This window comes from Megascapheus bottae, chromosome 8, assembly GCF_031878675.1.
Source record: "Megascapheus bottae isolate mThoBot1 chromosome 8, mThoBot2.hap1, whole genome shotgun sequence".
Taxonomy (NCBI): Eukaryota; Metazoa; Chordata; class Mammalia; order Rodentia; family Geomyidae; genus Megascapheus; species Megascapheus bottae.
In genome coordinates, this window is record NC_143516.1 from 8,621,385 (window position 1) to 8,644,706 (window position 23,322).

A 23,322-nucleotide genomic window follows, 5' to 3' on the forward strand; every position below is an offset into this window, starting at 1 on the left:
CCCAAGGTTTCTACTGACTATGACGAATGAGGGAAACCATTGAGCCTAAGTTCCCTTGAGTCTGGCTTACTTCACTTAATATGATTTTTTCTAAGTCTTTCCATTTCCTAACAAATGGGGCGATGTCATTCTTTCTGACAGCAGCATAGAATTCCATTGTGTACAAATACCACAACTTGTTGATCCACTCATCAACTGAGGGACATCTAGGTTGGTTCCATATCTTTGCTATGGTGAATAGTGCTGCAATGAACATCATTGTGCTAGTGGATTTAGTATGTCCTTGTTTCTGGATGGTTGGGTAAATGCCAAGTAGTGGAATTGCTGGGTCATAGGGGAGTTCTATGTTTAGCCTTTTGAGGCACTTTGGCCCCAGTTTTATAAAAGAGATTTTGCTATGTAAACTTGCTTTAGGGTTTGCTGCTGTTATGATTGTGATTGAGAAGTGAGGAAAGAGGCAGGGAGAAACAAAATTATTGGAAAATTATAGAATAAAGAGAAACGGATAGAATGGATGAGGACCAGAATGGGAGCAATGGTCGATTAGTGTTCCAGGCCCAGCGAACAGGGACTCATAGCAGTTCATCCTGGTTAGAGAACGAGGAGGGAAACCATCTTTTGTAGCATTGACCTTGGAGGCTGAATTTCTAAATCTGAGCCCAGTTTTTTTCTCTCTTCTCTCTGGGTGAAGAGTCACTGGCACAGTCCCTAGAGCTGCTCTTTCTAGTAGGGGAGCTGTTACCACATGTGGCTGTTTTAAATGAGAATTAGATATAATCAATGCCAGCCTTCAGTGGAACTAGTTCCACTACAAGTGATGAGTAGGTGCGTGTGGCTGTTGGTTGCTATACTGGGACCCAGACGAAGACTTCTGATGTCTCTGCAGAAAGTTCCATTAGACAGTAAGAGTAAGGGTGTGTGGTGCACAGTAAGGAGGTATAATGGGCTGGCAGTAAGTAGTCAGAGCCATTGGAAGTGGGGAAGGAGGAGTAGCTGTCTCATTTATTCTTTATTAAGATATGGAATTTTAGGGCCTCTTCCCTTCCCTCTTGGCTGGTGTATGTTCTCACAGCCAGCAAATGTTTGCTGATAGCAAACTCTTGATGAAGCAAGACCTCAGTGGAAGGGCTTTAGGGTATGTATTGACTTTTTAAACAGATTCCATCGTTGTTACTGTTCTTATTGGCATTGTGCTTACTGGCATTTGCTCTACCCCTTGATCCATGCTTTCAGCCCTATTTGCTTTATTTATTTATTTATTTTCATACAGTCTTTAGATTTTCCTTGGAGTAGCTTCATACCATGCTCCTCCCACTGTTGTATCCTGTGTAGCTGGGATTGTAGACATATACTACCATGCTTAGCTTGATTTGTTTTATTTGATGGAAGTAAGGTTTGAACTCAGGGTTCTGCTATCCAGCAGAACCATATTTTCAACCTTGTTTTTGTTGGTTATTTTTTAGATAGGGTCTTCCTGCCTGTACAGGAGTGCCTGGACTGTGGATTATCTATTTCATGCTTCCTTTTGCATATGCCATGTCTGTATCTAGCTTCCTTCCACTGAAATGGAAGTCTTGCAGTTTTTTTTTTCCCCCCACATTAATGGCCTGGAACCATGAGCTCAGCCTCCCATGTAGCTTAGGGAAACAGGCTTATACCCAGCCATAATTCGAGATAGGGCCTTGTGAACTTTTTTTTTTTTTTTTTTTTTGCCTCTGCTGATCTTGAACTGTGATCCTCCTATTCTCAGCTTTTCCAAGTAGTTAGAATTATAGGAATGGTCTCCCTGTGCCCATTTCTAGCTCATCATCATCAACATCATCATCATCATCATCATCACCATTTTTAAGATAATGTGTCAGTGACTTTTTGCCTGAGTCTCAAACCATGATTCTCCTGTCTCTCCCTAAGTAGATGTTATACCTGACCTTGTTTCTTCTTCTCTTTACACATTTCCAGTCTCTCTTCTTCCTCTTCCTTGTTCTTTTTAATCATCTTGCCCTCTTTTACTCTCTCTCCCCATTCTTCTCCCTTCCTATTCTCTTTCTGCTCCTCTTCCTTCTTTGCTGTGGATGAAATCCATGGAGTGTCATGTGCTAAGCAGATGTTTAACCACGGAGTCACACCCTCAGACTTATTTTATCTTTTTGTGTTGTTGTTGTTGGTTGTGGGACTTGAACTCTGGACTTGAGCACTGTCCCAGAGCTCTTCAACTCAAGGCTACCACCCTATGCCGTGAGCCACAGTGTCACTTCCGGTTTTCTAGGTTTTTCTGGTGGTTAATTGGAGATAAGAGTCTCACAGAGTTAGTGTTAGTGAACTTTAGTGTTCCAGTTGGTTTTGAACCATGATCCTCAGATCTCAGCCTCCTGAGTAGCTAGGATTACAGGTGTGAGTCACCGCACCCAGCTTATTTGTACCTTTTTTGTGCCTTACAATAAAGCATTACCTGAAGGAGACAGAATTTAGGGAAATGACTCAAGCAAATAGTCAAGTATTGGTCTGAGAAATTATTTTCTGCTTTTCATTGTGGGGAATTGAAGTATAATCCTTTATTGACTGTGGTCCATTCAAGCTAATATAATTAGTTTCTTGTTCTCTCCTTATTGTGGCATAGGGTCAAAGGAAAAGGAAGTTTGCTTCATTCTTCTTTTTAAAAACTATATTCAATTACCAATTCATCTATCTAGTGGTGTGATCTGTTAGGGAGATAAAATTTAGAGCAAATGAAGTTGGCATATCAAGAGAACCAGTTATAACAAGTTGCCCTCTCCCTTTATTTTAAAGTTTGGCAAGAGGAAGGTTTAAAATCTCTTGCAAACCAACGTGTTTGGATTCAAGAAGAGACTGTTGTATAGAAGAATTAAAAATCCCCAGTAGATTGTGGGCACATGGGCTGTAGAAAACAGCTTTCCTGCTTAGCGTTAAAGCTGTGGACACAAGTTGGCAGGCTGGGCAATAGATCTTAATCAGTCACCAGCCTTCAGGACAGGCTGGGGCATGTGAACCCTTGATCTGCTCAATTGTGAGCCTTTGGTTCTTTGAATTTAAAATGGTATGATAAATAACCATCTTTTCATTCTTGTCTTCTCTACACTTATATACTTGTCTCTAGAAAAGTGTGTTTAACTTTTTTTAGCTATTTTTTATGTTTTAGTTACATTGGTTTTTTATTATTGCAGTTAAATTGTGTTTAACTTCTCTTCACACTTTCTGTTTGGAGGGAGTTGGGCTAAATGTGATTGGAGCAGATTACATGCATGTATGATGAGGTAGTAATGAGCTAAGCACGGTACCTGTAAGCCTAGCTAGCCAGAAGTAGAGATTAGGAGGCAAATGGTTCAAAGGCAACCTAGGAAAAGAGTAAGCAAAACCTCCTATTAACCTTTCAAAAGCTTCATGTACCCTTGTCATCCCAGTGTTTTAGATGCTGCATAAAAGAAGCATGGTTTAAGTTGGCTTAGGCAAAATGGGACATCCTATTTGAAAAATAACTAGAGCACAAAGGACAGGGGGCTTGGTTCAGTTGTTAGCACTCTTCTTCAGTGAGCCCAACGCCCTGAGTTTCAAACCCTAGAGTGATACACACGCATAAATAAATGGGGTCATCATGGAATTTTTTTTTTCTTTTTTGCCAGTCCTGGGCTTTGGCTCAGGGCCTGAGTTTTGTCCTTGGGTTTTCTCAAGGCTAGAGCTCTACCATTTGAGCCACAGCACCACTTCTAGCATTTTTTCTATGTATGTGGTACGGAGGAATTGAACCCAGGTCTTTGTGCATGCTAGGCAAGCACTCTACCACTAGGCCAAACCCTGGCCCCCTCATGGAAAAAGTTTTGATGTGAATTTGTGAAGTTTGTGTGTGCGTGTGCGCGTTCTATCATCAGGGTGTGGGCACTCTGCCTTTTCTCCCAAGGTTAGCACTCTAATATTTCAGATACAGTTCTGCTTCTGGCTTTTTGGTGGTGAGTTGGAGATAAGAATCCTCTGGAATTTCCTCCCCAAGCTAGCTGGTCTTGAACTCTTACATGAAATTTTTAAGACTTTAGTTTTATTACTAAGCCACATAAATTGCAATCCTAACAAAATGGATTTCAATTTAGAGTTGCTTTTGATGAAAGCCTTTTGTGGTGAGTACATTCAGACTTCTGTACATATTCATGCCTCACGTCTAATAGTTTTCAAGATGGCTAGCCCACTGCCCCAGGGTCTGACTAGGTGACGGGCTGGCTGAAAGAAGGACTTGGCATTTCAGTGGGGCTGGCGTAAGTCAGGAGATTACCAACTTCTTTTCTTCCTCCCTCTTCCTCCTTTTTTTCCTCTTCCTCCTCCTCCTCCTCCTTTTTTAATCTGTAAAATAGAAATACAAGTCGAGTAGTATCATATACCCACCTATGCAATCCCCCTTTTTGTTAAAGTAATCGAACATTAAGAAATGTATATGAGATAGAATCCAAAACTTATACCTATCTCCTGATTTATGTATTTCCTGAGACTGAAAGGGAGTCTGGGACAGTATCAATATTTTTTTTAAGGCACTCAAGAAAGTTGAACGTTGTTTAAAAAAAAAGATCACCAGGGTCTAGCTGTGTACCAGTGGCTCATGCCTGTAAGCTCAGGTGTTAGAGTACCAGCATGGAGCATAAAAGCTAAGGGTCACTGCTCAAGCCAAGAGTTCAAGCCCCACTATTGACTGGCATGCACACACACACACACACATATACAAACACACATACAAACACAGGCACATGTATGCACACAAATACAAGTTTGACATTCACAGTTGACTGTTACATTTCAGGTGAACTGACAGTTACTTCTGTTCTTTGTCAGTCTCCTCTGATGGAAGTTTATCTGTTGGCCAGCTGTAGTATTGTCTGCTGTTCTGGCAACAAGTGTGAGCCATTCGGAGCCAGGCTCCCTCCCCGTGACCTGATCGATGCGACCTCTCGGGAACACAGGGCAATGACATTTTGGAGGGACAGTTTGAGTTGTCACATCTGGAGTGGGATAGCTCTTGTCAACAGATGCGTAGAGACTGGGGTGCTGCTGGGGACCCCCATTTGTAGTGGCTCTTGGAGTTATTGGGGGTGATTTCACAATTTCCCCTTGAATTTTATCCCCCACAGAATTACAGCCTTGAAACGGATAACATGAAGAACTTGATTCTGAAACTGCGAGCCTCTTCCCACAACTTACAGAACTACATAAGTAGCCGGAGGAAGAGTCCAGCTTATGACGGAAGCACGTCCCACAAGCCCCCCAATGAGTTCCTGACGTCAGTGGTGGAGCTCATTGGCGCTGCCAAGGCCTTGCTGGCATGGCTGGACCGGTAGGCCAGGGCCATACCATACCCTCTGCTGTTCCTTCAATGAGATTCTGAGGGCCATTGAGGGCTGTACTTTGAAACGGGACCATTGTCCCGTTTGGGAGGCCAAAGTCCCAGATGATAGGGTGATCATGGAGTGGTTTTATTTATTGATTTATTTTTTGCAAGCTATAACGAGAGGAACCGATGAACCCTAGCTAGGAGATGAGAGACTGTGCTAAAGGTTGTACTTTTTTGAGATTAAACATTAACACTAGGATTTGGTTGGTATGAAGACTGTTCAGGGACTTCTGAGAAAATGTTAACCCTTTTGGCTCATTTTTTTTTTTTGGATGAATTTTTGCCTACCTCTGTTGATTTTGCTAGTTGGAGTCCTATTTTTTAATGTGTCTCTTGAGAGGAAATAATTATATGACAGATGATTTAAGCTGGCTTATAGTATACAGTATATGGTATATAGTATACTTCCTCCTCCACCTTTATTTATGAAGAATTTTTGTTACTTCTCCAGGCCTCCATTTACAGGAATCACTGATTTCTCTCTAACGAAGAACAAGATAATTCAGCTTTGTCTGGATCTGACCACCACAGTCCAAAAGGTCAGTGTGTATCATTAATGCATTTGAGACTTCCTCTCCTCTTCTTCATGGGTTTTCACTGAGGTATGAATTGGGGAGAGATGAAAGACTTTGGATTTGTATGCATGACTTCCAGGAGAAATGACCAAATATTTTGTTTTAAAATGGTCCAGATGATACTCATTTACCTACTCAGAAATGTCAGATATTCTGGAATAACTAAATGCCACTTACGTCTCCATCCTGAGTGAGCGCTCTGCTGTCGAGACTTTCATTTTCTCTCAGGTTGTTTGGTTTGCTGGTCAGGATGGGTGAGGTTGCGATGCTGTAACTCACATCTCCCAACTCTCAGTGATTTCCTCTTTAATTCTGCATCCCGTTAGCTCTGGCTGGGAGATCTGCTCCGATTCTCCTCGCTCTGGAGGAGACTTGGAGGTTCCCATGAGTGCAGCTGGACATGTCATGTTGGATGTGTCATTTCCGTTTCACTCGTGGGTCATCAGCCAACCAGCCAGAGGCATTTCAGCAAGGCTATGTGATATTTCCTGTCAGTCAATCAGTCAGTCAGTCCATACCTCCCTTAGCTTCTGTGATTTAACTTGAAAGTAAAAAAAAAAAGATTAGGCTATGAGCACTTATGACAACTCATTATATTAGTTGCTGCATAGCACATGCTGGTAAATCTCTCTCTCTCTCTCTCTCTCTCTCTCTCTCTCTCTCTCTCTCTCTCTCTCTCTTCCTCTCTCTCTCTCTCTCTCTCTCTCTCTTCCCCCCCCCCCTCTCTCTCTCTCATAGACTCATGTATATATACCCAAGACTGGTCTTGAACTCCTGATTCTTCCACCTCTGCCTTGTAAATTACCTGGGATTATAAACTTATGCCTCCATACCCAGCCTATTTTACATTTGAGCTGAGTTTTCTTGTGCTCAGTTTAAAGCAAGGACAAGCACTGAACATTGAGGAGTGTTGTTTGTTTGGTTTTGTTGTTTTGAGGTAGAGTAGCACAGGCTGGCCTAGCCCTGCTGCCCCCCCCCCAGCCTCAGCTGCCCAGTGTAAACACTGGAATCAGCACATGGCCCCCTTTTCGCTAGGTCTCCGAATCTTACGTGACAGAGCCTTCTGTGTGCAATGTGGAAATTGGAGAAAAAGTAACAACATAGGAGACAGTGATGGTCCGTCTGTTTTCACAGGATGAGTAGGTCTGACTAAGCAGTTGATGTTGGCTCTGCAGGGACTTCGTAAACATTATTTAGCACTTACCGTGTGGCTGCCACTGTTCTAGGCTCTGGGGTGCCAAAGTGAACAAGCAGATTAAAAAGTCCTTGGCAAATGGTGCTTAGATTCTCTGGGGGAAGAAAAGGTTAAGGATGAATAAACAAAATTAGTATATACACAAATATAAACAGCATACAAATATAAAATACACACATAGGAAGTTACATAAAATTAGAGACCTGCCTAGGGGCAGAATCCAGGGTTGATGGTGGGATATAATTTGAGATGCTTCCATGTCACAACCTTTGTAGAGAGGAGACTCTTGAACACTAGGACGGAGAAGTCCTCTGCTCACATGGATGATGGGCATTTACATTACGTTTTTGTTTTTTTTTTTAAATGGCTATACAGGTATTGGTTGTTATGAATTAATGATTAAAAATTAAATTATGTAGGATATGGTGGCTCATGCCTGCTACAAGAGGGTCATAGTTTGAGGCTATCCAGAGGAAGCAAGTTGGGAAAACTCCAACTTTGATGGTGGGCCTCTGTCATCCCAGATACTTCAGAGGTATAAATAAGAGGATCACAGTCTAGACTGAGGCAAAGTACATCTATCGGAAGAAAAAAGCAAAAAAAGTCTGGGGCCTGGGTCAGTGGTTCATGGTGTGGTACCTGCCTAGCAAATGCAAGGCTCTGAGTTCACACACACACACACACACACACATCTCCCTTTGGAAGCACAGGTCCCATAGGGAAGGTGAGAAGGCTCCTGCTGAATCCATGTTGTCCTCACCTATGTCCCCACTTCTGGCATGTAGTTCATTAGTGAGGATCTTTAAATGTGCCCACTAACACGTGTGCTTTTGACGATGTTAATGAGAAGTTGTCTTCTTAAATTCTAGCCTTACAAGTGGTATGTTTGTTTGTGTGGTTATTTAGTCTTTTGTTTCTGTTTTCCTAGGTGTTCATTGCAGGAGTTTAGTGGATTAGTAAATATTCTTTTCAGAGGCTCAGTCATACAGATAGCTAAATCCTATCTCCACCAGTAATGGACTGTGGGACTTTGGATAAGTCACCTGAAATGTATGAGCCTTAATTTGCTTATAGGTAAAATAGGAAGACTGCTATTTACCTTTCTAGATAACTTGGAGAATTTCTACAAGTGTTTTGTTGTTGTTCGGTTGTGGGGCTTGAACTTAGGGCCTGGGAACTGTCCCTGAGCTTTCCTGCTCAAGGCTAACGTTCTACCATTCTGAACCATAACCTCTCTTTTGTTTTCTAGTGGTTAATTGGAGAAAAGTGTCATGCCTGGGCCAGCTTTGAACCATGATCCTCAGATATAGCTAGGGTTATAGGTCTGAGCCATTAGAGCCCAGCTCCCTGTTGGTTTTGAGGTTATAGTTTGAGATGCAGGAAATCAAGTTGGGAAGGAATTATGCTGTCCATTTCCAGTCTGTTGTGGTGACAGGGACACTAATGTAGTAAAGGTGAGAGAATGAAATGACGATAATAGGTACCATGCTCCAGTATGGAAGGAAACAGGGAAATGAGTCATGTTTGACACAGGAAATTGGATGGAAACAACCATAGTCATAAAGCAGGAGCAAGAGTCCATTCTTGAGTGCGAGTTGTGTTCCCACAGAGCACTGGTGTTGAGCATGTGTGATCACGTGGAATTGTCACGTGGATGATGTTATTATCATCTTGTCTCAGGAAGAAGTCAGAGACACAGAGAGCTTAAACCACTCCGTTGTTTGGACAGAATACAGGATAGAGACAGAGGCAGTATGCTGGCAGCCCAGGGTGGCCACGCCTGCTTATCCAGGTGACCCAGGACCCTGCGGAAACTGCCTCACTGTGCGACTCACGAGCAGGTGACTTTCACTGTCTCTGCCAAGTAGATGAAGTCACATCAGTTTGCAGCTGCTTCCTCTCAATGGAATGGGTGTGGGAACTCATTTTGCCATGGGTGGAAAGTAAAGAGAGAATCCTTTTACACTCTCATGTGAACACTGGGATGCAAACCTGAACCTAGTGGGCTGGTTCCTATGGCAGGCAGCTCATTTACTGGGTGATTCCAAGGTCTACTAAAGAATCGAGTATCAGGAACCAGGAATCAAGATCAGAAACCAGGAGGTCACATCTGGACCTTTGTTTTTAGACCCTGGGGTGACAGTCTCCAAGGATGACTGTGCAAATATCTATATTATTTAATTCATACACTTAATATATTACATATTAAATATGATATCTTCAATAGGACAGACTATATAATATCCACATATAGTTTTGCTATTTATAATGAAATGGACAAATTACCACTTATTTCTCTCATAAGATATTATTATTACTATCATATAACTTGAAGATACTATTTCTAGTGCTGGTATTTATATGTTCTTGAATGAACCCTTGTAGAAGTTAGTGGTTTTGTTGCACACATAAGATAGAGGTAGAAAAGCATATCTATAAAGTACAATATACTCATATTTTATAGAAGTTCCTCATGTAGTTTAGATTTGTATCTGATTGATGCATGTAAAATACACTTCTGAGTTCTTTTACAAGTTTCTTTTTTGGCTGTTCTATTCTCAAAGTCAGCATCAGTTTTGGGAGCAGTCAGATCACTTTTATTGTTTCCTTTCCTACATTCTATTGTGGGTGCCAATACTTAGGCTTGAGCTCAGGACTTAGGTTCTGTCCTTTAGCCTTTTAGCTCAAGGCTATATTCTGCCTCTTTAACCACACCTCTATTTCTGACTTTTTGCTGGTTAATTGGAGATAAGAGTCTCACAGACTTTCCTGCCTGGGATAGCTTTGAACTTTGAAACTTCTTGAGTGGCTGGACTTTACAGCATGAGCTACTGGTACTTGAATGTTTTCTACATTTTTGTCTAGTAGAGAAAAATCATATTAAGAGAAGTAAGCGAGACTCAAAGGAACGTAGGCCCAATAGTCTCCCTCCCATTTGTCATAATCAGTACAAACCTTAGGCTCTCCTAGCAGAGATTCACAATAGAACAAAACCTAGATACATAAGGCCGTATAGTATGACGCTAAATGTAAAGACCTCCAGACAGTTTCACAGTCTGATTATTAAGTCACATGGGGTAGATTGGTAGGAAAAAAATAATAGGAAAGAAATGACCTAAAAAATAGACATTTTGATTTAGGTGAATATCTTTGCCTGACAGTTCTAAGAGTTCATTAATATTCTTCATGTACTGAAAATTACTAACATTATTCTTGAGGTGGTGACAGTTTAATGGTGCAGAATATCTCAGTTTTCTTCTGCATGCAACATGGGGTGTAGCTTGAAATCTCAGCTATAGATGATCTTAGAAGATCTTGTGAAAGTTTCACTTTGAAAGTTCACTTTGTTCACTTCTAGAACTTCTAGGACAGTGGTAATTCCTATAATCAGCTAGGCCTGTTTGTGCAGCAGCCTTCTAGTGCTCTTGTTCTGTAGCTGAATAAACAATACTTCACATTCCAGTCTTTTATTCAAAGTCATCAATAGCAGGCATACCTCAAGACCACTTTTTTGGCAGTGTGTTAATGAATGTTTTGTTAAACTTATTCCCCCGCCCCCCCCAACCCCTCCCTCCCCCCCTTTATGGAGGGCTGAAATATCTTGATTTAATCTCAGTTGTGCTTAAAATAAACTTTTGTGGTTGAGTTTACTCAAGGTCTTATGTGAAAGCTATTCTTCTAGGCAAGGCCTAGAGCTAAAGATCACTGGCTTGTTGGCCCATTGTTGGCAGAGGTGGGTATCTGATTGAGAGCCATTGTTAGGCTTCTTGGACTTAGACTTCAAATTTCCTACTCTTGGGGTGGTAGTGGATTTCAGCTCATTGGTTTTCTTGCTTGTCATTCACTTGGGTTCCTTCGATGGCAGTCTGCTGGGGTCAGGGGAGAACAGGGCCTCAGTATAGGAAGTATGTCCTGGGGAGCCCCAGGTTAAATTTTGAAGGTTATGCCAACAGTTTTAATCTTTTTTTATTTGTGTGTTTGTATACTTTAGTTTTCATTTTCTTTTTCTCCCTTCCTCAGGATTGCATAGTAGCAGAGATGGAGGACAAAGTTCTGACTGTAGTAAGTACACTGTTCAGCAGTTTCCATAAAACTCCCTTTCTCAAGGCAGTGGGGCTCACCTCCATCTGCATGCATGGTGTTGATTCCCTTCAGGGATATGATGAAATACTGTCATTGGGGTATGAGTTTATTTATTGAAATGGAAGAAAAGTGGTAAGAGTTATTTAATGATACCAGCAAGTGGGGAAATACATATGCATTAATGAGCTGCTCTGTGTTCTTGTCTTTCTTAGGAACAGGGGTCAGGACAATATACATAGATTGCTAGTGTGGTTTGCTAATTAGGGTTAAATGGACTGGTACAGTTCATTTTAGAACTACTTTGATTAAAAAAAATCATTACAGTGTCTTTGTGATTGGAGGGGTGTCCTCTGACTGTTTAAAGAGGATTTTAAAAGTATTCCCCATCACTTCCTCCTTTTGACCTAGGCCGGCCTGGGCTGTTTTGATAAGGCCTTCCTCTTACTGATGTTGAGGAATTTAGTAATGAAACAGCTATAAATATATTTCCCATAAATAGGGAGGCTAAACAAACCTGAGGAATGCGTGAAGTGTCACCACTTGGGTTCTCCCTCTTGGAAAGAAAAGTCATTCCTTAGAATTTCCTGATGCTGCTGGTTGTTTAATTTTGAAAAGTTAGATGGATCTGATTGAAAGAAATAGGACACAGAGCTCTCTTTCTGGAGATCTTCACCTTCTCTCCTGTCAGTGTTGGGTGCTCAGAAAATGTGAATGATCATTAAAGAGTGCCCTCTTGGGACCAGGAGTTTGGCCTAGTGGTAGAGTGCTTGTCTAGCATTCACAAAGACCTGGATTTGATTCCTTGGTACCACATACATAGAAAAAAGCCAGAAGTGGTGCTGTGGCTCAAGTGCTTAGAGCTTTATTAGCCTTGAGAAAAAACTCAAGGACAGTGCTCATGCCCTGAGCCCAAGCCCAGGAAAGGCCAAAAAAAAAAAAAAAAAGAGTGACCTCTAACCCTCTAACTCTTTAATGGTCACTGACCGAAAGCTCGAGGACTGGGTTTGCTGATGAGTTTTTAGGTAGAAAACCAATAACATCGTGTATAAAAGAGAAATTAACTATAACTTTAACTTTATTAAAATGAAAAACTCTTCTGTGTGAAATACAAATGAAATGATGAGCTATAGACTGAGGGAAGACACTTTCAAAGCACATACTAAATGAAAAACTTGTAGCTGAAATATTGAAAGAACCCTTAAAAACTCAAGAGTGTGAAGACAACCCAGTTAGCTGGGCTAAATGACTGTCGTTTGTCATCCTAGCTACTCAGGAGGCTGTGTTCTAGAGATCATGGTTCAAAGCCAGCCTAGGCACCCACATCCAAGAGATTCTTATCTCCAATTAAGCACCAAAAAGGCTGAAAGTAGAACAACTGTGGCTCAAGCAGTAGAGCGTTAGCCTTGAGCATAAAAGCTCAGGGGTACTGCCTCGTCCCTGAGTTCAAGCTCCAGGACCAACAACACACACAAAAAACAAAGTAGAAAAAGTTCCGAGTACCACTTCACCAACAAAGATATATGAATGTCAGAAAATACACTAGTAAGCCATCCCTGGGGGTGGGAGTCAATGCTTGTTCAAGGAAATTCCTTCCTGGCTTGTGCTTTTCAGTGGAAAAGGAAGGAATGTCCAAGGCACACTTCTTTTTTTTTTTTTTTTAAGAAAGTTAAAATGCTGCCATTGTTCCCTCAGATAGCAAACAGGGAGTCCGAATGCTGTGCATTCATTGAGCAGAATTATCTGAATGATTGCTAACCAGAATGAAAGACTATAAAAATCAGCACGCGATAAACTTGGTTAGTGATTGCATTTTCCTATTTGCTTCTCCAATTCTCCAATTTTAGGTCAAGGTATTAAATGGCATCTGTGATAAAATGATCCGCTCTACTACAGATCCGATAATGAGCCAGTGTGCTTGCCTGGAAGAAGTTCACTTACCAAATGTTAAGCCTGGGGAGGGCCTGGTAAGAGCTCTAGCAGCCCTTGTTTTATTTTCAAATGATGTATGCCAACATTTGCTAGCTTTTTTTCCTTTAAAAAAAATCAAATCACTTACATTATAATTCTAGGTAGTAGCATTAATGTAGGATATCATCTATCATACATTTAAGTGTTTGCTATCTTAACATTTGTTTTCTTTACTTCAAAGTATAAAAAATAAGTACAATCAAAAAACTATGCTAACTTCCTAACAGTTTTATTTTTAGGACTTAGGAGTATAAGGAAATAGAAAACATTTACACAGAGATGAGAGAGTATCTGGGTATGGAAACAAGCACCTTTCTGAAAGTCTTCATTAATGTTTGGCATGAATGTGAGAAAGAGGCTAGGGGAAGAAAGTAAACCCTGAAAGCTGGGCACAGTGGCTCACACCTGTAATCCGAGCTACTAAGGAGGCTGAGATCTGAGGATCGAGGTTCAAGAGCCAGCTCGGGCACTAAAGAACCTGAGATTCTTATATTCAGTTAATCACTAGAAAATGGGAAAGAACTTGAGAGGAATGGGGGAGAACTTGAGGGCCTTGGTATTTGAGGAAATCCTCTTGTGCATCACTATTAAAGATCAGGGCAAATCCAGGGTCAAAATGATTTCTATAATTACTGTAATGTGGATATCAAGGCAAGCAAATAATTTTTGCCCTATCTTGCTTTTTCCTCTCCTCCCCCACTTCTCCCCCTCTCTCTCCCTCTTTTTCTCTCTCCTCCATTTTCTAATAGCATCACCAAAAAATGCGATTAGGTGGTTTAGCTTTAGAAATATTTCCACCATGATATGGCATTTACCAACGAACCAGTGCCTGTTATCAATTTTCTACCTGTGTTGTTTTCTATAGCCATCTTTGTATATTCTTTTGCCCTGCAATTGCTGTTTATACCAACTTTAAATGACTATATTGTGTCCCCAAAGAGATTGTCAGAAAAAAACAGTCCTTGTTTGAAATATCTTTCCCTTATTGAACAGATCCAAGAGAATTCCTACATCCAAAAGTACTATGGCAAATTTCTGTGTTCCAGATGATAATATTATCACAGCTGATAATATCAAAGAGATGTCATGTCTGAGGCCTTTCACTAGTATTTTGATTTTTAGTTCTCCTTCACTGCCCTTTGCATTTTGTTTCATGGTGTTTCAAAAGGCTTCAAAATGAACATTGTTCCGAAGGGACTGTGTCTTAATGTCTCATAAGTTCAACTTTCACATGCTCTTCTCTCTAAATGTTGGAGTAGTGAGCTCATGTATTTGTGACTCTTCCTAGGGCATGTACATCAAATCTACCTATGATGGATTGCATGTGATTACCGGGACCACAGAAAACGTAAGTGTATCTGTTCAATGTACAAAGCCGTTGTGTGTTTAAACAGATGTGACACTGAGCTCTGCGCTTTTCATTTCAATGTGTATGTGGGTGCCTGTTTTGTTTATTGCTGTTGATGGAGTGCCATATTGCTTATCACCAGCTGTTGTCAATTTATTATTTAAATTGTCCTGTACTGCTCTTGTTTACACCACTTTTGTACCTTGGAAGTGTTAAGCCATAAAAACAACTGCAATCCTTTCTTTGTGGCTGTGAATTTCTCTTATAAGAACTAACATGGGTAACCATATGGGTAAAATATAAGCTTTTTCTCCCTTTCATCTGTTTTATGGAATTTTTATGTCTCCAGAGCAGCTATTTGGGGATTTTTTTACATGACACAGATTCTTTTTATAGAGTAGTATTTCATAATACTTGGCATGATATTGAAATTTAATCCTAGACTCCATGGCTTCGAGAAAGAAAAGCAGGTCTGTTTCTACTAAGAGAGACTTTTGTATACTGTTTACTTCCTTCTGGAAATTCTCCTATGTGCAGGGTTGTTCTTCATCCTCTCAAATATTTTGAATTTATACATGTATGTATAAAAGTAGAGCCAGTTGAACACATTCTTCTTACATTCTGCAGGGTGGCTAGTTTATGAGAAGCATGAGTCACAAGAAACTACAAATGTTCGCATAGTTCTACATCTGTGCAAAAGATTTGCATGTGTCTAAGCAATGTATCTCTTAGTACTTAATCAACTTAAAAGAGAAGGGATAAATTCCAAAAGGAAGGGGAGGTTTAGGTATTGGTTTTCCTCATTTGTGTGGCGGAAATACATGGTTACTTTTGGGCTTCAGCTGCTGGGACTTTCGATAAAAAAAATGTTTATCTTGATGAATATTTGTTATTAAAAATGATATTACTTGACATTATCAATGGTCGTAACTCAGTTGAATGGTTTTGGTAGATTTGAAAAGATCCACTGAGAATTACCAGACATTTTTATACCAACTTGCCCAGTAATAATTAATAAGGACACAGGAAGCTTTGTTTTTAGGCTGGAGGTATTGCTAAGAAGAAAAAAAAATATGTTTTCCATAGTTCACACCTAACCGTTGGTAGAGACTTGATATGTTACAGCCCAAACCTGACAGAACATACACTTGTGCCATCTCAGTACATTGTTTTATAGTTGTAATAATTTAGAGTGGCCATTGTTTTCATACTGATAGCATGTTTTCCTATTATAATTAGGTTGTTTGACTTAACCAGAGAGCTGGGTTGTTCCAGACTCACCAAGTCTTCTTAAAGCAATTTCACTTTTGGATGAAACCATGCACCAGTACAATACCATCATCAGATGATAACTCTCTTAACTCACTCCCCCCACCTCTGCTTTTGTGTGTGTAAGACGTGATATGAGTGAGATGCTTTTGAACCAAATGAAATAAATCTTTTTGAATTCTTACCAAAATGATAATAATGGATGACAGATTGAGGGTTTTACTTCTATGTCATCTACTCCTGTGTTCCCAGATGGAATTGTACAAAATCATCTTAGAGACAAGTGGTACTAGACAGTTTTAAGTTAATAAAAAAGAAAGATTTGTCTTATTTCATCTCACAGTCTATTTTATGGTGTTGCCTATGGCTTCGAATCTCCTACTTGCCTTTCCCAAGGGTCTAGAATATGCTAGAGTGAGTGTCGTAGCTGAGACCGGGGCATAGATCCACTTGTCAAGGGTTTTATCTGGATGTTTTGCAATGACTCATAGATATTTACAGTTGAATGGCAGCAGAAAATGCCAAAAAGTGCCAGGAGGTGAGTGGTAGGTGGCAGAAATCACCCACTGCTTTTCAAGCTGTCTTCCTGTTCCTCCCCCTTGGACGCCAAGCAGAGGCAGTGCCAGTGGCCATTCTCCAATGGCCAATCTGTTCTGTAGATGTTACCAGAGAGGTCAGGATCATGCCACGGTTATTTTCTATCTGACTTCTCTTCTGACGCTATTTGAGATTTTGACCAGAGTCTTCATGCAACCTTGTCCTCTGCGCCTGAGGTGAGTGGGCGCAAGGTGTACACTCCCGTACAAGCATTATTTTTCAGTAGTCTGTCCCAGATGAGACAGGTGAAATAGGTAAGAGCTACTGCCCTAGGGAAAATTTTGATATCAAACTCTCTCCTGAGCTGTGTGCTGCCAAGCACAGCTCTTTGTCACTTGGAGGGACATTTGAGAAATGAATGCTGGAGGATCTTTAGGAAAGAGAGTCCACTGAGGACATGTTTGCTGTGTTTTAAGACTGTATATCTATAAACAGGCACTTCCTGGCCTTGGGGCTATCATAATAAAATGAAGCTTACCTTAGTGATCTAGGACGATTAATCAGACTGTGCTGATGGAGATCAGACTTACAGAAGCCAGTATGACACATAGGTGCAAAAAGAAGCATGGATAAAACCATTTACTTAAGAAAGTGATCTAAGAAAGGAACTTAAGATAGGCATCTCCCAATGATACATGGATGGTAGTCGCAGGTGAGGCATGGCAGGCACTATGGTTGTTGTGGTAGCAGGTGAAGTGTTTGCAAAAATGGTACAGTTCCTGCCCTGTGCCTTGCTTTGGCTGTAGATAAGATGAAAGGGAAGGAGTGTGTCTCAGCTTTGTGCAGTCTGCAAATTCTGTGTGGAGACTATCACAGTTTATCACAGTGGATGAGTGAGAAAATTCACCAAGTATATCTTGAGTTCAGAGGTGCTATTTTGTTTTAGGATCTCTGTGAGTAGCTTGAAGATCTAACCAGTTACATAAATTACATAATTAAATACTCTAGCCTAAATAAGGTTTAGGTGGAGATTAAAGGTTTATACTCTTTGGATACCATCTAGGAGGTTCAGATTTGTTTTCTCTGTCAATTAAAGAATTAAAGGGCAGGAAAGCATTTAAAGCTTATGGAACAGGTTTATTTGACAAATAGAGAAGAGACTTAGGACCGGTAGACCACAGTCTCTCTCCCAGGCTTGCCTTTATGGAGTCCTTTTGCCTCCTCCCCATAAGTGTGTGCTCCTCCCCTGATTGGTTGAGGGATGGCCATGCCCTGTGAGGAATCTCGGAATTGGTTCCCTTATCCTCCAAATGAATATGGAAGGGATCCTGGATTGGATGGAGGCTGGGGGAACTGTACACTTGGGCATGGCCAGGAACAGCATACCATTCCAGCTGCCATCTTCCCTTAATTACCTATCCTGGGAATCTTAATTTCCCCTCCCTTACTTTGGCCATCTGAGGTTGATTTGTTAGTTTATTTATTTGTGCCAGTCTTGGGACTTGACCTCAGGGCTTTCCACTCTCTCCCAGTTTTTTTCATTCAAAGCGGGTATACTACCACTGGAGCCACATTTCCACTTCTGATGTTTTGGTGATTGATTTAGAGATAAGAGCCTCATGGATTTGTCTGCCTGGGATGGCTTTAAACGGTAGTCATCAGATCTCATCCTCCTAGAATTCCACATGTGAACCACTCTCTTCTGAGGTATCTAAAGATAAAGTATTTAGCCTGGTGTCCATGGCTCTTACCTGTAATTCTAGTTACTCAGGAAGCTGAGATTTGAGGATTGGAAAGCCAGACCTCTCAGGAAAGTTCCAGAGACTCTTACCTCCAGTTAAACATCAGAAAATTGGAAGTGGCCCTGTGGCTCAAGTGTTAGAGCACCAGCCTTAAGTGAGCAAAAGCTCAGGGACAGTGCCTAGGTCCTAAGTTTAAGACCCAGGACTGACAAAAATAGAACCAAACAAAAACCCGTAAAATAAAGGCTGCTTATATGAACGAGAATACTGTGGGCACCACATATTTGATGAATGGATTATATCTCTTTTATGTGTACTTCCGATGTTACCAATGGATTGGAATGTAGTATTTGAGAGAAAGAGTCTAGACTTTGCCTTGCTATCAATGATTCACTCTTTTTGAATTTAATCTGAACATGAGAAAGGCATTAAATTCATTTTCTTTAAAGAAATCTGTTGCCTGGTATGGGAAGAGAAATGGGGACCAAGATATGAGAAAGGGTATCAGTATATGTGAAGTAATGTACCTTCTATCTGGTGAATATAATGTAACTCTTTTATTAATTGCAATTAAAAATATATGGAAAAAAGAAATCTGTTGCCATCAGTTTTCTATTTTAGTAGATTGTGATAACTTGTAAAACAAGGCTAAGGAAAGTCAGATCTATGTTTAATAAGGAGAAAGGGGTGAAAGAGCTACAAAGATAATCTGTACGTTTTAGAGTTGGTCTGCTTTTATAAGGTTAATTTTGATAGGGAAATGTGTGATACATTTTTAGGTGTGGTGATGGTTTTACCAGCTAACATTTTCAACAGTGAGTCCATACTCAACCCAAAGCTGAAATGAAACTACTGTTTTAATAGGCAGATCCTCATTTACAGAAGATGCTAATAAAATAACACAGTAGGCACATGTTGGTTTCCATGGATGGTTTTTTAGAGACTAAAATGCATTTTCTATTTCTCCTGAGAAAAGGTTACTTTTGTTGGTGGTTGTCAGTAGAGAAGAAAGAAAGAGAGAGGGAGAGGAGGGAAGGAGGGAGGGAGGAAAAGAAAGAAAGAAAGAAAGGACTGACAGAGTTAAAGAACTTAAGACAAGTTTTTTGTCTCTTTATAGTCTCCTGCTGACAGATCACAGAAGATTCATGCTGGTGATGAAGTCATTCAAGTTAACCGCCAAACTGTGGTGAGTTTGTTTATGGGAGCCTGTCTCCTTTAGAACTTTATGCTAGAGCCAAAGTACAGTTGGTTCACACCTGTAATTCCAGCTACTTGGGAGGCAGAAATGGAGAAAATTACTGTTTGAGACTAGCCCTTGGCAAAAATCTAGTGACATTTCATCTCAACTAATAAGCTGGGCATGGTGAATCACCGCGCTGATACATGTTACACAGGAGACACAGATGGTGGATCATGGTCTGTGGCCACACTGTGAAAAAAAAAATTAGATAAAAGAAATGCAAATCAAAACAACTCTTAAGATTCCACCTCACTCCAGTTAGAATGGCCAGGATCAGGAAAACTAATAACAACAGATGCTGGAGGGGATGTGGCCAGGAGGGATCACTACTACACTGTTGGTGGGAGTGCAAACTAGTTCAACCACTATGGAAAGCAGCATGGCAGTTCCTCAAAAGACTAAACATAGAGCTCCCCTATGACCCAGCAATTCCACTACTTGGCATTTACCCAATCATCCAGAAACAAGGACATACTAAATCCACTAGCACAATGATGTTCATTGCAGCACTATTTACCATAGCAAAGATATGGAACCAACCTAGATGTCCCTCAGTTGATGAATGGATCAACAAGATGTGGTATTTGCACACAATGGAATTCTATGCTGCTGTCAGAAAGAACAACATTGCCCCATTTGTTAGGCAATGGAAAGACTTAGAAAAAATCATATTAAGTGAAGTAAGCCAGACTCAAAGGAACATAGGCTCAATGGTTTCCCTCATTTGTCATAATCAATAGAAACCTTGGGCTCTCCTAGCAGAGATTTGCAATAGAGCAAAACCTTGATACATAGGCCATATAGTATAACGCTAAATGAAAAGACCTCTAGGATATAGAAACAAAAGCCATATAATGATTGTTGTCTTTAAGGTACTATGTTATCTCTCATCTTACTTCATTACCTGATATATCGGATATATTTGTATTTGGTTATTTGAAATTGGATGGGGAAATGGGGAAAACAAGATGAGGGGTCGGGGTAGGGGGGAGGGAAATGGGAACCAAGACATGTGAAAGGATATCAATGTATGTGAATTAATGCACCTTCTATCTGGCAAATATCATGTAACCCTTCTGTTAATTACAATAAAAATATATTTAAAAAAGTAATTACCTGAAAAATAACTAAAAGCAAAAAAGGGCTGGAGAAGTGGCTCAAGTTATCGAATATCTGCCTCAGAATAGCTCTGAGGTCAAGCCCAGTACTCCTAAAAATTTTGTTCAAAATTTTAAAATGTTCACTTTTTATGCCAATTTTCCACTATTTTATTTTGCTTATTTTATTTGTGCTGATAGTGGAGCTTGAACTTAGAGCCTCATGTTCTTGTTCAGCTTTTTTTAAAATTTTTATTCTCTTTAGGTATTCTACAAAGGAGTTGCCACTTATCAAAGCAATGTGTGAATACAGTGCATTTTGATCAGTGTCACCCTTTCAATATTGTCATCCATCCCTCTCAACATGTTCCTTCCTTTACTCTTCTTAATTTTGTAGGATAGGCATTGAATTCTTGACTCTGTTCATTTCACTGCTCCTCTTCATTTGTCTACCCGTTTGCTTAGCTTTTTTGCTCAAGGCTAGTACTCTACTTCCACTGGAGGCACACCTCCATTTCCAGCATTTTACTAGATAATATTCTCTCACATGTTTCTGCCTGGGTAGGGCTTTGAACCGCCATCCTTAGATCTCAACCTGAGTAGCGTGGGTTACAGGTCTGAGCTACCAGCACCCAGCATCCCTGCACTATTTTAATTCAGTAGTATTGCAGGAACCTATTGGTGTCTGCTTATCTGTTCAGAGCTCATTTTCTTGAGAGTGTTCATGGCTCATGAACAAGTCCTTTTCTCATGTTTTCTTTGCAGGTGGGGTGGCAGCTGAAAAACCTGGTGAAGAAGCTGAGAGAGAATCCCACAGGTGTGGTGCTGCTGCTGAAGAAACGGCCCACGGGCTCCTTCAACTTCACCCCCGCCCCTCTGAAGAACCTGCGCTGGAAGCCACCCCTTGTACAGGTATCTGCATGGCGGTCAGCCCACAGGCTGCTCTGTCTCACCAAACAAACTGGCCAAACGATGAAGAGTTGAACATACTTGGTGTGAAGAGTTGGTTTGTATATGATTATTCCGTTTTCTTTGTAGGAAAATCTAAGGCAGAGCTACACTGGAAGGTTAGCCGCCTCTAGCCACATGTGGCTACTTAAATAGCTCAAGTTTACTTCTTCCATTTCCCGGCCATGTTCCGGCCATGTCCACCTAGGCGGTGGGTGCTGTCCATTGGATGGCATGGGTAGACATTTCATTATTGCAATGAATTCTTTCTATCTCCTGCTCTCAACTCAAAGACCCAGCTGTACAGAACTTGAATTGAGAGCCCACTTTGGGTTGAGTTCTCAGCAGCACTGTACCAAGCCATTGGTGGGATGGGTGAATGCTTGCCATCTCGGAGTCAGGCTGTTTGTTCCACTCTTTAGGTATTGATCAGAATAGCTCATCCAAGGCGATAATAGAAATTGGGCTGACTTTGAGTTTGTTTCTTCGTTTAAGTCGTCACTCCCTTAGAACACAACGTACGTGTAAGGGTTTTACATTCAGACTGAATGTACTGGACTGAAAAAGGCATTTCAGTTCACCGTTTCCTAATGTCCAAAGAGTGGCAGAACATGGTGCTGTGAGGAAGTACACTTTGCTAGGTAGGATTTCCTGCTGTAGTGGCCCAGTCCTAAGTACCCAGTCTTTTTTTTTTTTTTAATGAATATCTACTTTCTTTATGAATATCAGCAAAAAGCCATTTCTAAAGCAGGGCAGCAAAAGAAAAATCCACCCTACAAGCATCACACTCATGTAAGGATCACTGAATAAAGGCAACAAAAAGCCATTTCTAAAGCAGGGAAGCAAAAGAAAAATCCACCCTACAAGCATCACACTCATGTAAGGATCACTGAATAAAGGCAAGCAAGGCTGAACCAAACAGTAGCTGCCCAGATCCACCAGGTTTGAATGGCAGGAGCACTTCTAAGCTTTGGACCACCATCAGAACACATCTACATAGAAACAGTAGCCAGATGCTGCTCCTCTGGGCATGCTCATAAATGTTTAATTGTCTGCTTTTCCAGTGAGCTCTATGCTTATTCCCACTGATTGCTGTTTTATTGATGAGGCCTAATGAAGTTGAGTGACTGGCTCAGTGACACACAGCATAGCCAGAGTTGAAGCCCACACTTTACTCCAGGGTGGCCCTGCTGTGACTTCCTTGACCTTTAGAAATCCTGCGTTGCAGCTCTCTGAGAGCATTTTTTCCCTTTTCTGGAGGAGAAAACTGAGGCAGGAGTGTCTGATTTTGTCAGTGCTACAGTGAAATCCCCGGCACTTTGCTAACCGTCTCAGAAGCACAGAAGTTGTGCGTGGCCAGCCTGGCTGAGCTGGGGTCGTGCTTGCACAGAAGGCTGCACGTGGCTTGGGAGGGGTGTGCACTGACTTCGGTGTCTTTGTGTGGCTCCCATTCCAGACTTCACCTCCACCCACGACGACCCAGTCCCCCGAGAGCACCATGGACACCTCACTGAAGAAGGAGAAGCCGGCTATCCTTGATCTGTACATCCCTCCTCCGCCCGCTGTGCCCTATTCTCCTCGGTAAGGCAGCCCCGTGTTCATGCTGGGCCCCTCTCCTGAGTCTCAAGGAGCTCCTCTGAGTGAGGGGTCTGGCCTGACTTAAAGCGGCCTCAATCCCAGCTGCCAGAGATCTGCCCTCATGTCAGACAACCCTTCAGGCATAAATTGAGAAATAGATACTTAGGTTAAGTTTCATGTGCACACACCGAGGATATCATCCTGGCTTCTGTGGTGACGCTTTATATCTGACTGTGTTCTTCCATTATTCCCTGGGATTAGCCAGTGAATGGCCATGAGGTGGACTTGCCGCAAGAAGCCACGGGAGGTGAATGAACACACATACAAGCCTCCATTAATTAATGAAGAAGATGGAT

The 23,322-nt window shown here is 41.2% G+C and overlaps 1 protein-coding gene across 2 annotated transcripts in view; it reads left to right on the plus strand.

The window, feature by feature from the left end:
• Positions 1 to 23,322, plus strand: part of Cnksr3 (CNKSR family member 3) — an 84,436-nt gene that overhangs the window by 53,810 nt on the left and 7,304 nt on the right. For both annotated transcript variants that reach the window (XM_090337932.1, XM_090337931.1), the window contains exons 3-10: positions 5,127 to 5,329; positions 5,838 to 5,925; positions 11,177 to 11,218; positions 13,084 to 13,203; positions 14,496 to 14,555; positions 19,221 to 19,289; positions 21,206 to 21,352; positions 22,845 to 22,969. In XM_090337932.1, coding sequence (XP_090194058.1) covers positions 5,127 to 5,329; positions 5,838 to 5,925; positions 11,177 to 11,218; positions 13,084 to 13,203; positions 14,496 to 14,555; positions 19,221 to 19,289; positions 21,206 to 21,352; positions 22,845 to 22,969 — 854 coding nt within the window. The remainder of the gene's footprint in view (positions 1 to 5,126; positions 5,330 to 5,837; positions 5,926 to 11,176; positions 11,219 to 13,083; positions 13,204 to 14,495; positions 14,556 to 19,220; positions 19,290 to 21,205; positions 21,353 to 22,844; positions 22,970 to 23,322) is intronic.